This window comes from Pipistrellus kuhlii, unplaced genomic scaffold (assembly GCF_014108245.1).
Source record: "Pipistrellus kuhlii isolate mPipKuh1 unplaced genomic scaffold, mPipKuh1.p scaffold_m20_p_13, whole genome shotgun sequence".
Lineage (NCBI taxonomy): Eukaryota > Metazoa > Chordata > Mammalia > Chiroptera > Vespertilionidae > Pipistrellus > Pipistrellus kuhlii.
The window spans coordinates 7,329,921-7,346,168 of NW_023425438.1; the positions used below are offsets into that span (position 1 = coordinate 7,329,921).

Sequence of the window (16,248 nt, forward strand, 5' to 3'; positions counted from 1 at the left end):
TTTGCTATAACTTTAATATGAGAAGAGATTTAGAACTGAATCACTGACTAGACACCACCAATTTTTCTACAAAAAACAAAACAAACACACCAGTTTTAGTCCTTATTTAGAATTGAGTTAAATTTAGATTTTATTTTTGCTTCCAGGTTCATCGCTGCCTAATTTAAGCAAGAATCTCACTAAGTCGGTCTAGCAAGAACCCGGTCTAGACCGACTTAGTGAGATACTTGCTTAAATTAGGCAGCGATGAACCTGGAAGTTCATAGATTGATTCTTGTTTAGCAGAAGGCTCAGAGGACAATAGTTAACATGTAGCAAAATAGTCAGTAATTATAAAAACATATACATCAAAGCAATGAGGTACCCTTTTGTATTTATGAATTTTTAAAAAACAATAAATAATACCCAAATGGTAGGGGAGATGTATTAAATTTTACTCTCATGCTTTATTAGTGGTATTGGCACTTGGTCAGTATCTATCAGGAACTTTGCATATTAGGCTTTTATAGATAGATAGATTAGAATTATAATCTAAATGTCAAACTGTAGTGAAATGAGTATTACTGGGAATGCTTTGGCTACAAGTAAATCCTCTCAACAGTGACATAAAAAAATAAAGTTAATTTTTCTCACATTCTGTTTGTGGGTAGTGCTTTTCTTTGACATTAGCTATTGCAGTTGCTCAGTGATGACAAAGAATCTAGGTTTTTTTCTATTCTTTCTGCTATCCTTTACCCCCAATGTACCAGCTTATTGTTGCATTATGATTACAAGATTGCTAGACAGTATTGTGTTTCAAGAACCTCCCCCTCCAGTGTATGCCAGAAACTGGATAGTACTGAACTTCATCAATATATATAAAGAACCAGGAACTTTAATGTCCAAAACGACCGAAGGGATGACCAAATACCAGGCTGCATGCGCAGCAGGCTCAGGTGGGCGGGGACTGGTGAGCGGGCTGAACTGCTGACCTTTTGGGGGGGGGGGGGGGAGTCTGATCAGCTCTTGCCTCCCTCTCTCTTTCCGGGCCTCACCAGCAGCTGAGCGAGCCTCTGTCTCCGCAAGGTCAGCAGTTCAGCCTGCTAGCCAACAGCTTGGGCGACTGCTGATCAGCGCCACATCTCTGATCAGGTCTGGAGATAGGCCTTGGAGATGCTAACTGACATAGAAACTGACTAATCAGAACCAAATCTGGGTGAACTGTGAGGAGCCAATGGCTGCCTAGGAGGCAGAGCTTTGTCAATGACTGGCATAAAAACTGAGCAGTCACAACCTAGTCTGGGTGAACTGTGAAGGCAGAACCTAAGGTGGAGGGGGGGGGGGGAAGGAGTGGTTTTAAGGGCAACAGCTGTTTGGTGTAAGGTGTAAGAAAGCGGTTCAATTTTTTAATGACCAGTTTGGCAGTATAGTGCATATGGCTGGCTATCAGTCCAGGTATAGGGATTATGTATTTTTGTCTGCCAAGTCATCTCCTCCTGCTGAAAAATTCTCTCCCCTTCCCCCCATTTAAGCAATAAAATGGTAATATGCTAATTAGACCAGGTCGACGGGCCATCTTCTGGATGTCCGATTTCCTTCCGGACAAAGCCATGGTGGTGGGCACTGAGGCAGGGGCAGTTAGGGGTGATTAGGCCAGCAGGGGAGGGCAGTTAGAGGCCATCAGGCTGGCAGGCAGAGGCAGTTAGAGGTTATCAGGCAGGCAGGTAGGTGAGCAGTTAGGAGCCAGTGGTCCCAGATTCCAAGAGGAATGTCCAACTGCCCATTTAGGCCTATTCGTACATCTCCCAAAGGGTCCCCAATTAGAGAGGGTGCAGTCTGGGCTGAGGGAACTCCCGCCCCCTGGGCATGCATTTTATGCACCGGGCCACTAGTATATAATATATATTTTCTCATACATACCTATAATTCATAGCTTCTTTTTGGCATATTGGAATTGCCAGGATCACTAACTACTCTTTGCTTTGGGGCCATTATTAAGTAAAATAAGGGTTATTTGAATACAAGCACTGCGATGCCCCCCAGTTGACCTGATAACCAAGTTGGCTGCTAAATGACTAACATGCAGGAACTTATACAGTAGGAATATAGTAGGCAAAGGGTTTCATGTCTCAGGTGGGACAGTGTGAGGTTTCATCATGTTATTAAGGATGGTCTGCAATTTAAAACTTAAGAATTATTTATTTCTGGAATTTTTCGTTTAATATTTTTGGACCACGGTTGACTTTGGGTAACTGAAACTGTTGAAAGTGAAACCATGGAGAAAGGGAGACTGTTGTAGTTACAGACAGTAAGAACTAAGTAAAAGCAGACGAGCCTTTTTTTATCAGTGAGTGATAAAGTTTCCCAGAAGTATCTTCTCCCACTCACATCAGACATTCATATATATATATATATATATATATCTAGTATACTCTGGTTTCTCTGCAGGGCTCAGTTGTTTATATTTAAAATTGATCATTGGTGTATTGTTTTACTAGTTAGGCTCTCTAGTTTTTCATGTAATGATCTTACATCAACATAGTTTCATGGCTCTTCATTTTAATATGTTGATTAATATTGACTTTTTTTTTTTTTAAAAAAGTAAGCTTTTATTATTTTACTTTTCAGACTGTGTAAATTTTTCACCTTATATTTCATTAGTTACATAGCTATGTGTGGACACACACAACCCAAGACAGCAATCATTTGGCTTTCCAGATTCTATAGTGGGAAGTTACAAGGTGGAAGGGGGTTGGGAATATGTATTTTGAATAGCTAGTACACAGAATCTGCCACAATGATTAAGTAAGAGTTATGGTAAATTTACTTAGAGATCTATAATAAACCCAATGAAAATGATGGTCATAAAAACAGTAATAACACAAAAACTGCATAACAAAATGTAAACTATAAAATTCTGTACCATAATTCTATCTATGTAGAGAAATGGATTGAAAGGAAAATTAGAAGGAAAGAATTCAAAGGATAAAAATAGAAGCAAAAGTAGAGCGTATCTAAAAATCTTTGCACATTACTTTCTTTTGGATGCTGTGGAGGAAGGTGCTGGTGTTTCCATACCAGGTTATAGGGTATGTGTGTAGCATTGTCAGGCCCCTTTTGCCAAAAATAAATTTTGCATTGCTGCCAGCCATATAAATATATATCTGTAATTCAGCTGTCTGTGAACATTGTTTTATCTTTTTAACAGGTATGGTATGTATGATGCATCAGAGCTGCCTTTTTAAGAACTTGGAAAAAATATTCCAATTTACAGGAAAGTTCCAAGAAGAGTATTAAAAAACTTTGCCCAACTTCAGTTGTTAATATTTATTTTATTTTCAGAGAGAAGAAGGGAGGAAGAAAGAGAGAGAGAGGAATATTGATGTGAGAAAGAAACATTGATCAGTTGCCTCCGGCACACACCCCGACTGGGGATCAAACCCACAGCCTGGCTGTGTGCCCTGGCTGGAATCAAACCCTCCATCTTTTCGTGTACAGGATGATCCTCCAACCAACTGGACCACACTGGTCAGGGCTCAGTTGTTTCTGTTTAAAACTGTGATCGTTAGGTATATTTCTAGTTAGGCTCTCTAGCTTTTCATGTAATGATCTTCCATCAATATAGTTTCATGGCTCTTCATTTTGATATTGTGTTGATTAATATTGACCTTTTTTAAAAGGTAAGCTTTTATTATATCTCCTGTTTATATTTTCTATTTTGTTTTCCTTTGGAGCACATCTTATAGTTTATTAAATAAAATGTCATGCATTCGAATACTTTTATTGTAGGAATTTATTTAAGGAAAAGGTTGGAGAATGGAATAACCAAAGGGAAGGGGCTGGACATTGGGTGATGACGGCAGCACTCGGACCTGGAGTTTCAGCCTTGTTTGCAGTCACTGGCAGGCAGCTCTTACAGTCAGTGGGTCTGGGGGCTGGGCTGGTGAGCTTGGAATGCTCATGGAATGCAGTTGTGCAATCAGGTGTCTTTAGGACTGCTTCAGTTCCTTATACGGTCTGATTCCTGGTGTCCAGCAAGTGTTTCCTGGCCTTTCTCCTGTGGGGAGAAGCTACAAATGGCCTTGAATGACTGTATTGCTCTGCAGTCCCAACAATATGTACTTTAGAATCAATATGTCTGATGTTTTAAATATATTTTTATTGATTTCAGAGAGGAAGGGAGAGGGAGGAATAGAAACATCAATGATTAGAGAGAAACATCAATGATTAGAGAGGATTATCTCTGATCATTGATCAGCTGCCTCCTTCACACCACCTACTGGGGATTGAGACCACAACTTGGGCATGTGCCCTTGACCAGAATTGAGCCCAGGACCCTTCAGTCTGCAGGCCATTCAATGCTCTATCCAGTGAACCAAACCAGCTAGGACTATGATGCTTTTTAAAAATACACTGTTGGTATTTTATTTGGGCTTGCATAATTTTTAAAGATTTATTTAGGGTGAAATAAAATCATTGTTCTTTTTAAGAACATGGCTTTGCTTCTCATTTGTTTCAGGCATTTTTTAGTGTACCATTTAAAATATTCTCTCTGCATAGCTCTTAATTTGTTCTAATCATTTTACCATTTTTGTTATTATAAGTGGGATTATTTTCTTTATATCATCTAACTAGTACTTTTTATAGAAGCTCATTGGTTTCAGTTGATTATTTTTTAAATTCCTCTATTTTTATAATTGTTTACAATTAGTTTTCTTGGATTTTCCAGGTATCCACTCATATAATTTGCAAATAATAATAATTTTATTTCCTCTTCTCTATATTTATTTATTTATTTATTTATTTATTTATTTATTTTTAAACTTATTTGTTTCTTAATTAATGACACTGGCTACCACCTCCAGAACAAGGTTAAATATTTGTGATGAAAAAATGAACATCCTTGTTTTGTTTCTGATTATCAATACTTATAGGGTTTCTTCATTATTCATGATGCTGGTATTAAATTGTATTGTTTGTATTTTATCATATTGGCATAGTATTTGTTTCAAAATAAAAGATTTTATCGACAATTTTAATTCTTATATTGACAGAAAAGTTGCAAGGACAATACAAAGAATTATTTTTGTCCTGAACCATGCTAGCCAACCTGATGGCCCATGGCCTTCCACAAAATGCTTTAGGGTTTATTTCCTATAAACAAATACTGCTCTGTGTAACTACATATAGCTGTCAAACCCAGAAAACTAACACTGATATGTTAACTATCTCTAATCCTGAGACCCCATTCATGTTTCGCCAGTTGTCCCAATGACTTCCTTTTATAGCCAAATCTAGTCCAGAATCATACATTCAGCCCCCCCCCTTTTTTTTTTTCATGCAGCCAATGCCTTCCTGTATACTTGCATACTTTGTGACAGATATGTAAAGGAAATGTTTTTTTCATCTAACTGTCCTATCTCCCAAAGGTTCTTTCCTCAACTGAGTTTTTAATAAAAAACTTATTTGCTCTAAACTGAGTTTTATCTTTCTTTTCCCTTCTCAGGCCCAGATTGCATTTCTTCAGGGGGAAAGGAAAGGTCAAGAAAATTTGAAGAAGGATCTTGTGAGGAGGATCAAAATGCTGGAGTATGCTCTCAAACAGGAAAGGTAATTCAATAAAATGCAAGATAGACTTCTCTTAAAGTTTGGAATAGTTTTTCTGCCATTCCTTAAATCTAAATTTTAATACTTTATGCTTCTGAATTCAGGAAATGTCATCTGTAATAAATATTTATAATGGTTGTAATATGTTAATTTTATGTTGTTGTTAACATTTAATAAAGACCAATAAACTGATTTATATGATTTAAAAAATTTAGCAACAATTTTCCCATACCCTCTTCTTTCTTAAGAAACATGTACTTATTGATGCCAAAACCGGTTTGGCTCAGTGGATAGAGCGTCGGCCGGTGGACTGAAAGGTCTCGGGTTCGATTTCGGTCAAGGGCATGTACATTGGTTGCGGGCACATCCCCGGTAGGGGGCGTGCAAGAGACAGCTGATCAAAGTTTCACTCTCATCAATGTTTCTAACTCTCTATCCCTCTCTCTTCCTCTCTAAAAAAATCAATAAAATATATTAAAAACAAAACAAAACAAAAAAAAATGTACTTATTGAATCTTTAATATCCCATTTCTTTATGGAATGAAATAGTTTTTAGTTGTAAAGGAAATTACATAATGCTTATTAACTACTTTCTTATCTAATATTACTTAATTTGATATAGTTTCTTTGAAAAAAAATTGCTCTGGCAGACTATGTTGAGAATCTTTTTATAGACTTTTTTCATATTTTGTGCCTTTTCTATCAGCTATTCATATTTCTCCATAAGCAAACCTTACCTTTCTAGTTTGCTAGTGTCTGAGATACTCAAATAATAAAACTTGGGTCATAAATTAAGGATAATACGTTATAGATGAGAGTTTTGGAAATTTTCTTATAAATTAGGTTTATTTGCTTTAATGGATGATGATCTTTGGGTTTGTGTGTGTGTGTATGCGCCTCAGCAGTGTGAAACCATTCTTGTTTTGAGTATTTGATAGATATGTTGAAATTCTCTATTTTGCTTAAATTTTAGTGATCACATTCTTTCCTCTTTATTTTGAAGTTGCTGTATGGGCTGTTTGCAGCACTACCATAAAATAACATTTAGCAGACAATATTTATGAATATTATGAAATAAAACTTTATTGGAATTTGTGTTCAGTTTTAATAGCATCTTTAAATGAGATTGACAACAAGTTCACTTTTTAGTGAAAAATAGGCAGTTCTTTTCCTTGAGAAGTTAATTGAAAACTGTATTGAGATAGAAAAAAAACCCCAGATTTTTAAAGGTAGTAATTTTGAATATTTGAGACTTTAAGCTATCTAATAATAAAATGGACACTGTTTATTAACTACTTACTATATTACAGGTCCTGAGGCTTAAAAACAAAGTGACTGTATAGAGTTGTGGTCAGGTAGAGCTGTGTTTCAGATTGCTTAGGTCTATCTGATTCTGAAACCTGTACTCTGTACCAGAACATTATAGTATTCGTAAGATGGAAGAATTGAAATACATAGATATTACAGTAACCAAGAATATTGTGTGTGTGTGTGTGTGTGTGTCCCTTCTCATTAAACATATTTAATCTGTGCATCCAGTTTAAGCACTTGTGCTGGACCTGAGTCTGAACATAGGTCATAGTCCTTGTCCTTACTGGCTTACAGTAACTGGAAGCACAGTTGGAAGCCACGAAGTGCAGTGCAGTCTGATCGGTGCTGTGGGAGAAGTCTGTGTGGGATACAGTGGGTCACAAGGAAGGGAGTGGATATTTGTATGGAAGGTGGAAGTAGAAAGAAAGGTATAATTAAAAGAGTTGAGGCTTGAACATCATAAAAAATAATGTGTTTGCCAGATAGACAACGTTCAGGAAGTAGAGAGGATATGTTTTATACAGAATAAAGCAGTTTGGTGTGTTCAGAAATTTATAATTACTGTGTATTGGAAGGAAAGACATTAGTTGTGATTTGATGAGATCATGGAAAGCCTAACTAAGGAATTGAAACTTTTATTTACACATAATAGGGAATATTGAAAATTTTCAAAAACTTTCAAAAATAATCTCAAACTAATAAAAGTTTGGACCCATATGCCATTTACCCAGATTTATCAATTTGACCACTTTTTACTATGTTAACTGTCACCATGCACAATATACCATATTTTTTTCCTGAATAATTTCCTACTTAGTTACAGACATTATATCCCTTTTCCCTATAAATTCCTCCCTATATATTTTCTTTTTTTTTTTTTTTTTAATATATTTTATTGATTTTGTACAGAGAGGAAGGGAGAGAGATAGAGAGTTAGAAACATCGATGAGAGAGAGTCATCGATCAGCTGCCTCTTGCACACCCCCCACTGGGGATATGCCCGCAACCAAGGTACATGCCCTTGACCGGAATCGAACCCAGGACCCTCCAGTCCCCAAGCCGACGCTCTATCCATTGAGCCAAACCGGTCCCGGCCCTCCCTATATATTTTCTAAGAGCAAAGACATTCCATTGCATAATTACAGCTTATTATCAAATTAAGGAAATTTAATGTTGATATAGTTCCATTATCTAACAAAACCCATATTCATATGTTTCAGTGATGATCTTTATAACATTTTTTTAACCAAAAATTCTAATATGATTTTTATAGGTGTTTTTTTTTTTCTGGTCTAGAAATACATATTACATTTGTCATGCAATTGAAAGGTTTTAAGCATGGAATAGTGTGAAGTAGATTTTAGAATGATAATTTTTACTTCATTTTGGGGAATAGACTGGAAAAATCTGTTAATACAGGCAGGAAGATTGTAATAGTCAAGGATGAGACATGATAGCATAGTAGCTGCAGGAATAGAGGACGCATCAGCTGTGAAACATTTTAAATAGGAGTATCTTATATAATTTGGAAGATGATTTGGTATAGGAGATGAGGAAGAAAGTTAACTTAAGAAAGATTCCTAGGGTTCTGGCTTGAAGTATGAGTTTTGGAACTTATCAAATGAATTAAGGATAACAATTAAGAATTTAAAAAAGATAAGAATTAAGGGTTTAAAGCAAATATGAGAGGAACTCATAACTATCGATAGAAATGTATACATCAATATTGTGGGTAAAGTTATAGAAGTAGTTGAGACAAGAAGAACAAATATTTTGGGAAGAAAAGAGAACCTACAGGAGTCACAGAAATGGAAATGTTTGAACAAAGGCAGAGGAAGAGAAACCAACAAAACAGTGGTTGGAGAGGAAGAAGAGAGTAGTATATTACCTGATTCTAGATTCCAATAAATTACAGGCTATTGTTCCTTGTGATTAAGTCCCTATCGGAAGCAAGAAAAGGGGAGTTTGACAATTGCAAGTGCCAAACAGACTCCAAGTAAATTGCATACTGAAAATAGTCGTTTGGACTTGCCAGTTAAGAGCTTGGTGGTATCCTTGCCAGACAGCTTCAGTGAGGTAGCAGGAACATAAACCAGATCATAGGGGATGGAAGGGTGAGTAAGATAGATAAAGTGGAGACAGATACAGTCGCTTATTTTTCAAGTAGTTTGACTTTGGAGAAAGACTGGCCTGGTCCAGGGAAGTGGTGGTGATGTTTTTTTAATGAATGGGATTTTCCTGGAAAAGAGTCCCTGATTTTGTATCTTTTGAAGTTTATGGAATGATCTGAGATTATTCCTGATGTAATGGCACTATTAAAATGTAATAAATTATTTCTTTGTGAAATCAGAGCTCTTAGGTATTTTCATGTTCATTGGACTAATTATTTAAAACACAAATATTAAATCCCTGCTTAAAAGTATCTGGCTAATTTCAAAATTCTTCTTGGTAAAATCTTTTACATCCAGGCCCCTTGCTTGTCCTATACATATACATGCACACATGACACGCATTCACACACATACACACATAGCTGTTTTTTTAATACTTATATCCACTTCACAAACACACATACACATTTTGAGGAACTTTAAGTAATGTTTCTTCTGACAGAAATGCCCTCTATATCAGATCATTTGTCTGGTGGGGAAACTGATGGTATTTTGAACTTTAGCTAAAATCTCATGTGTTACCTCCTATTTGGTAGGTCTCCTTGAAACCATCTTTGACAGAATTAGCTAATTCCTTCTCTGAGTTAATATGACCGTTGATATAATTCTGAGCTCTCACTCACAGTGTGCTGTAGTTATTTATTTACGTTTCTGCCCCTCAGGCATCTTCTTGCCTCTACCCTTATAATTGATTACAAGTTGCAGGTTGTTCCCAGCAGCCAATACAGGGCCTGGTGTGTTATAAGAATTCAGTACATTTATTGGATATTATGAAATTATTTTAAGGGAACCCAGCTTGTAAACACAGCATTTCTTTACTTATTTTGTCTTTGTCTAATTTTTTATGAAGTGTTATTTCATAGTTTTATTATTTTTTGATGTATATGTTGCATATAATATTTTCTGTTTCATTTTTGTAGCTCTGTTGCAGTTTTTCCTAAGAATACTAGAATGCACTGTTTTGTGTTTGAAAATGTTTTTCTTTATATGCAGATAACAAAAATATATAAATTCATTCCATAAAATGTTATCGCTACTTCTCTATCCTCAGCCAGTTGCTTTCAATTAGTGTTGTGACTTCTGGGAGGTATTTTTATTTTGAGACAGTGGCTCTAAATCTTAACCTCTTATAATATCATTAATACGGAGACATTGAGGTAGACTAGGAGAAGTTTAGTAAGGTGAGGAAATCTTTGATTAAGAGAAGCATTGGGGGTAGAGAAAAAATGTTCTAAATTATTTGGGACAAAATATTTGCTAAGAAACTTTAAAAAGTCATATATACATATGGTTAATTTGCCAAATAACACAAAGTAATTTCCCTTCTGCATCAGTTTACTGATTTCCCTTCCCAAAGGAAATAATTTTAACTGATGTTTTATGTGTCATGTATTCAGAAATATTCAATGCATATGAAATATACATAACATACATATAAACCACATATGTACATAGTATTTTATACTTTGCTTTTTTTACTTAAGCTTAGAGATCAATCCATATTAGAAAACAAATATTTTTTCCTTTTTAATGGATACATATTATTACAAAACATTTTATTATCTATGCAGAACATAAAGACTAATATAAAAAAATAATGATATACCCACCACCTACCCTAAGAAATAGAACATCAACTGTGTATAATTTTTATAGGTTTTCTTAAGATTCCCTTCTATATAAAACATTGACTTTTCGTGTGTAACTGCAAAATAATTACTGTAAAATAATATGAGGAATTTCAGTACTTTATATATTTGAGCAAATAATTTTCATTTTCTTTATAATTTACTTAAAAAATTTATAGTAAGTGCTCAATTAGTTTTTTATAAGGATAAAAATAATTAAAAAAAAAAAGCTTTCAGAGTTGGCTACATTATTTTTCCTCTTTTGTTGTTAATTCTCACCCAAAGATATTTTTCCATTGATTTTTATTTTAGAAAGAGTGTAAGGGAGGAAGACAGAAAGAGAGAGAGAAACATCCACATGTGAGAGACACATCAATTGGTTACTTCCTGAATGCAGCCAGGGAGCTTGCAACCAAGGCATATGACCTTGACCAGAATCGAACTTCTGACCCTTTAGTTGGAGAGCCAATGCTATATGTCCATTGAGCCAACTGGCTAGGGCTGGCTATGTTACTCTTTCATTACTTCTTTATTATTTAAGTTTTCAAATGGTTGTTATTATCCCAGTCTCATTATATTGGATATTTTTTATAAATGGCCTCAATAATAGCAAACAAATTAAAATACCCAAATAAATTAAGTGTGTCCATTTTTAGTTAATCTTAAAATTTTTTACCTTATCTAGTTTATTTTTCTGGTCTCAGATGGTTAAATCTGAGATGGTTAAGTCAGACTAACCAGAAATAATAACATTCATATAGCAAGAGAAGACAAGAATTCCTGTTCACAGTTTTTCCTGAGTTCTTCCTGCAAAGAAAGGCAAAGGATACTTTGACTATTAAAAAAAATTATTTATTTCTGCTGGAATATCTTATTCAATATTCATGATTTGAGCTGATTCCCCCTCCATCCTTTGGATTATTCAATACAATGCATACTTGGCAAATTATAATTGCCTGATAAGATAGTATTATAGGTGATTTTTCTTTTTAAAAAACTCAATTTTGAAAAAGGTCTTTTACAAGTTTATTTTACAATCCAAACTTTGCTGCTGCTTTTTAAAAAATATATATTTTATTGATTTTTGTACAGAGAGGAAGGGAGATAGAGAGTTAGAAACATCAATGAGAGAGAGTCATCGATCAGCTGCCTCTTGCACACCCCCTACTGGGAATATGCCCGAAACCAAGGTACATGCCCTCGACCGGAATCGAACCCGGAGCCCTTCAGACCCCAAGCCGATGCTCTATCCATTGAGCCAAACTGGTCCCGGCTGCTGCTGCTTTTGATAGTAAAATATTCTGGCAGTTATCAAGAAAATTTGAATACAACAAAAGCTAGCATGTTAATATGGTTCATTAGTTAGTACAGAAAGAAGATGTATGGTTCCCAGAGTTAGTCCTTTATTTGTTATAATAGCACTTCATGGGCCAACAACAAAACAGTAATGGCAAATGCTTTTGTATTATGACTTTGACATCTTAGAAGGCTATGTGCCTTTGAAAGTTACCTAGGACTACTGCAAACTGATGACTGCTATTGAATATCTAAAAGTTTACTTAAATATGTTTTAAGATGGTTTGTATTTTCTCATTTCTTTGTTAGAGCCAAATACCACAAGTTGAAATATGGGACAGAATTGAATCAGGGAGATATGAAGCCTCCAAGCTATGATTCTGGTAAGCTAATTTTAAAGGAAGTTCAAGTGATTAAAAAGAAGTTAATATTAAGTATTTGTAGCTATGATATTTATAATTGCAAATTGATTTCTAGTTATTTGCATATTAGTTATTTTTTCTGACCTACTTATCTTTTGACACTAATCATGTAGAGTCATTTAGATCATTTTCCACCACCTTCCTTCTTTTATCCTCTTCCCTTTACTTTAGTTTCCTATTTTCTGCTTATGTTCTACACTTACTGAAAGGATCAGAATTTATGGGGAAACATACATCATAACTGATTTTTACTGGATCTTCCCAATATTAATGGGAACTTTGATATGTGCAGTACAAAGTTCAGAATGCTCTTGAAATTCTAAGAGAAAGAGGAGGAACTATGGAGGTAAAAGATTTCTTCTTTAAGTATGGGGGAATACCTTGTCCAATGAGCCTAATCCCTCAGTTTCAGGTACAAAATTGTTTTGGACTTGGTCATCACAGTGTAATTAGATAATCTTTTAACAGCTGAAACATCCTACCTAATAAAAGAGTAATATGCAAATTAACCATCACTCTGCTCAAGCCACACCCATCATCAATGCCCATCAAACCATCAGAGTGGGTATGCAAATTAACCCCAACCAAGATGGCTGCAGCCACAGAAACCCAAGTTGAGATGCTTGGGTTTCCCTGGCAACAGAAGCCAAGCTTTCTGCCTGCCCTAGCCGGCCTAGGTCTCCACTCAAGGATACAAAGTTTCAATTATAAAAGATAAAGCCCAAGAAAAAATGGAGAGCAGGATAGGGTTGGCCCCGGGAACAGAAGCAGCAAAGCTTTCTACCTGCCCTGACTGGCCTAGGCCTTCACTCAAGGCCACAAAGTTTCAATTGTAAAAGGTAAATAAATTCCAGATACCAGGGCCTCTGCTTGGGTCACCCGGGGGCATGGCCGGCCTGCAAACCACCACAGGCCCCTCACCCAGGCCACCCCACACCCCAAGGGAACCCCTACCCTGATCCGGGCAAACCAGCTGGCCCCCACCCATACACCAGGTCTCTATCCTATCTAATAAAAGAGTAATATGCAGATTGACAATCACTCCAACACACAAGATGGCTGCCCCCATATAGTCAAAGATCCTGCCCTTATGTGGACACAAGATGGCCAGAAGGGAAGGGCAGTTGGGAGGGACCAGGCCTGCAAGAAAGGGCAGTTGGAGGTGATCAACCCTGCAGGGGAGGGCAGTTATGGGTAACCAGGCTGGCAGAGGAGGGAAATTGGGGTTAAACAGGCTGGCAGGGGAGCAGCTAGACATCAATCAGGCTGGAATGGGAGTAGTTAGGAGGTGATCAGGTGGCAGGCAGAAGCGGTTAGGGACAATCAGGAAGGCAGGCAGGTGAGCGGTTGGGAGCCAGCAATGGGATCGGGTCTAAATGGACAGTTTAACATCTCTCGAGGGGTTCCTAAATTGGAGAAGGTGCTGGCTGTTCTGAGGGCCCCCCTGCCCCCCGTGCATGAATTTCGTGCACAAGGCATCTAGTTTTATTATAATTTTGCATTATGTCTTCTTTATCCTCCTATCTTCTTCACCTCACCAAACAATACAAAACTATAGTATCTGGAAACAATCAGATATTACTTATTCATAGAAGTAAAGGAAAAGAAAGAAAAGTTATTCAAAGTTATTGCCATGTTTTAAGGTGAGTTTGTTTTTGATGTAATTTCAGATTAAATTTCTAGATCAAATATCTGAAGATACCAACTATTATTTATATCACTTACTGAAATACCTGCCTTGAACTAGGGGCTTTATGTATATTAACTGTAATTCTTAAAATAGTTATTTAATAAAGATAATATTCTCATTTTATTAATTTTTTTTGTTAATCCTTACCTGAGGATATATTTCTTCCTTTTTTTTTTCTCTCCCTTTTTTTTTAAGAGAGAGTGGAAGGGAAGCAGGAAAGTGGAGTTTGGCTGCCACTTGCACGTAAAGTTTCTGAGATAATATGCCACATTTGAGAAATGAAATAACTGGCTAGTATTTGGAGGGAGAAAATTAATGTTTATAGATATAACTAGAGAGTTAGCTGGGGGGAAGAGACAGTAAAATTTGTTACAAGGTCTTGTAAAATATGTTAAGGAGTATACACTTTATCCTAGGAGTTATGAGAAGGCATTTGAAGAACTTAATTAGGATTCTTGTGATCAAATTTTTTCTTCAGCTTAGAAGAGGGGTTAGAGTGTAGCAAAACTGGAATTCGGGAGACTGGTTAGGAGACTGTCACAGCCTCTGGCTCCCTGAGGAAGGTTACCACACAGGGCTTCTAACAGCGGAGTTTAAGAGAAGTGGGTGTATTCAGGAAATATTTAGGACCTAAAATCTGCAGGAATTGGTTCTTGTTTGAATGTAGAGGATGAAAAAATGGGAGAATCAAAGATGACTCCCACACTTCTAGTTTAAAAAACTAGACTATAAACAGGTTTGGAAGATGGCGGGCTCACTTCTAGGTTTATTTGTTAGGCAATCAAGTGAAGGTGGCTAGTAAACAGGTGTGTAGGTTTGGAGTTTAGACCAGTGGTATAGGTTTGATATGCAGATTGAGATGCACCACCGTATAGTACTGATGGCACTGAAGACATCTGAGTGGAAGGCTCACCCAGGGACTTTATGCAGAGTGAGAAGAGAATTTAAAATGGAACTCTGAGGAATGGCAACATTAAAGAAAACTGGTAGAAAAATAGAATCCTGAAAAGGAAACTCAGAACAATTGTCCTAATGGTAGGAGGAAAGCCAATAGAAACAAAGAGGAGAGATGGTTTTCAGGAGTAAGGACCCTTCAGCATTACTGATTAATGTCTAAAGAATTGAAAAATCTAGTGACAAACAGATCACTGAGAATTTATTGCAAGTAATTTCAGAAGAGAGGTGAGGACAGAAACATAGACATGAGTGGAAAATGAAGACTAAGTGTGGTCAACTTTCAGGAAGATTGGGTTGTGAAGGTGAGGAAGAGGGATTGGATTACAGGGTAATAGATGGCAGGACACAAAGGGTGAAGGAAGTGTGTGTGAGAGTTGTATTTTGTAGAGGAGGAGCAAATAAAAAGGAGAAATAGAGACATACAACATAGGAAGGTATCGGAAAACGTGATAGGGATTGGATTCTGAACATAGGTAGAAAATGACAGGGGGAGCATGTCTTTTATTGTTACCAAGAGAGAATATAGGAAGTAGGTGATGGGTTTGTAGGTTAGGGTTTCAGTTTGGTGGTGGTATTTAATATGATAGCTTTATGTTTGAGACAAAATTATCTGGTAAGAAGTGTATGAGAGGTTTACAGAACGTAGGGAAGATTTATAACAAATCAACAGAAAAGCAACTAAGAAATGGTAGGATTAAGAAAAGCTAAGGGTTTGGTTGACATGTGTGAACATGAGTTTATATAGAAGCACTTGTCTATACACTTGCTAAATAGAATGAAAATAGTTAATACTTGAATTCATGGAAAACAAGGGTACAAGAAAATTGAGTACATTGACAAAAGAATGGTTGAAGTGATAGACTTCGAACTAAAACTCCAGAGGAAAGGAAGTGAAGACAAAAGGAGCCTAAGTGAGTAAGACTAAGGAGATAGATTATGATGTAAAGCAGGCCAGCAGAATTTTTCTGAGGCCAGATAGCAATATTTAGGCTTTGTAGGCCATAAGTTTGCTCTTGCAGCGACTCAACTGCTATCTTAGTCTCCTTTTATAAGGGCATCAGTCACATTGGATTAGGGCCCACCCTCAAGACTTCATTTTAACTTAAATTCTCTCTTTGACGACCCACCTTCAAAACAGCACAATCTGAGAGGTACTGGATGTTAGGACTTCTGAGACGACCTCTCTC

General features: G+C 36.4%; 1 protein-coding gene across 5 annotated transcripts in view; it reads left to right on the plus strand.

Moving 5' to 3' along the window:
• STRN (striatin) overlaps nt 1-16,248 on the plus strand; it is a 70,750-nt gene that overhangs the window by 15,240 nt on the left and 39,262 nt on the right. For all 5 annotated transcript variants that reach the window (XM_045580520.1, XM_036434760.2, XM_045580521.1 and 2 more), the window contains exons 2-3: nt 5,486-5,589; nt 12,302-12,375. In XM_045580520.1, coding sequence (XP_045436476.1) covers nt 5,486-5,589; nt 12,302-12,375 — 178 coding nt within the window. The remainder of the gene's footprint in view (nt 1-5,485; nt 5,590-12,301; nt 12,376-16,248) is intronic.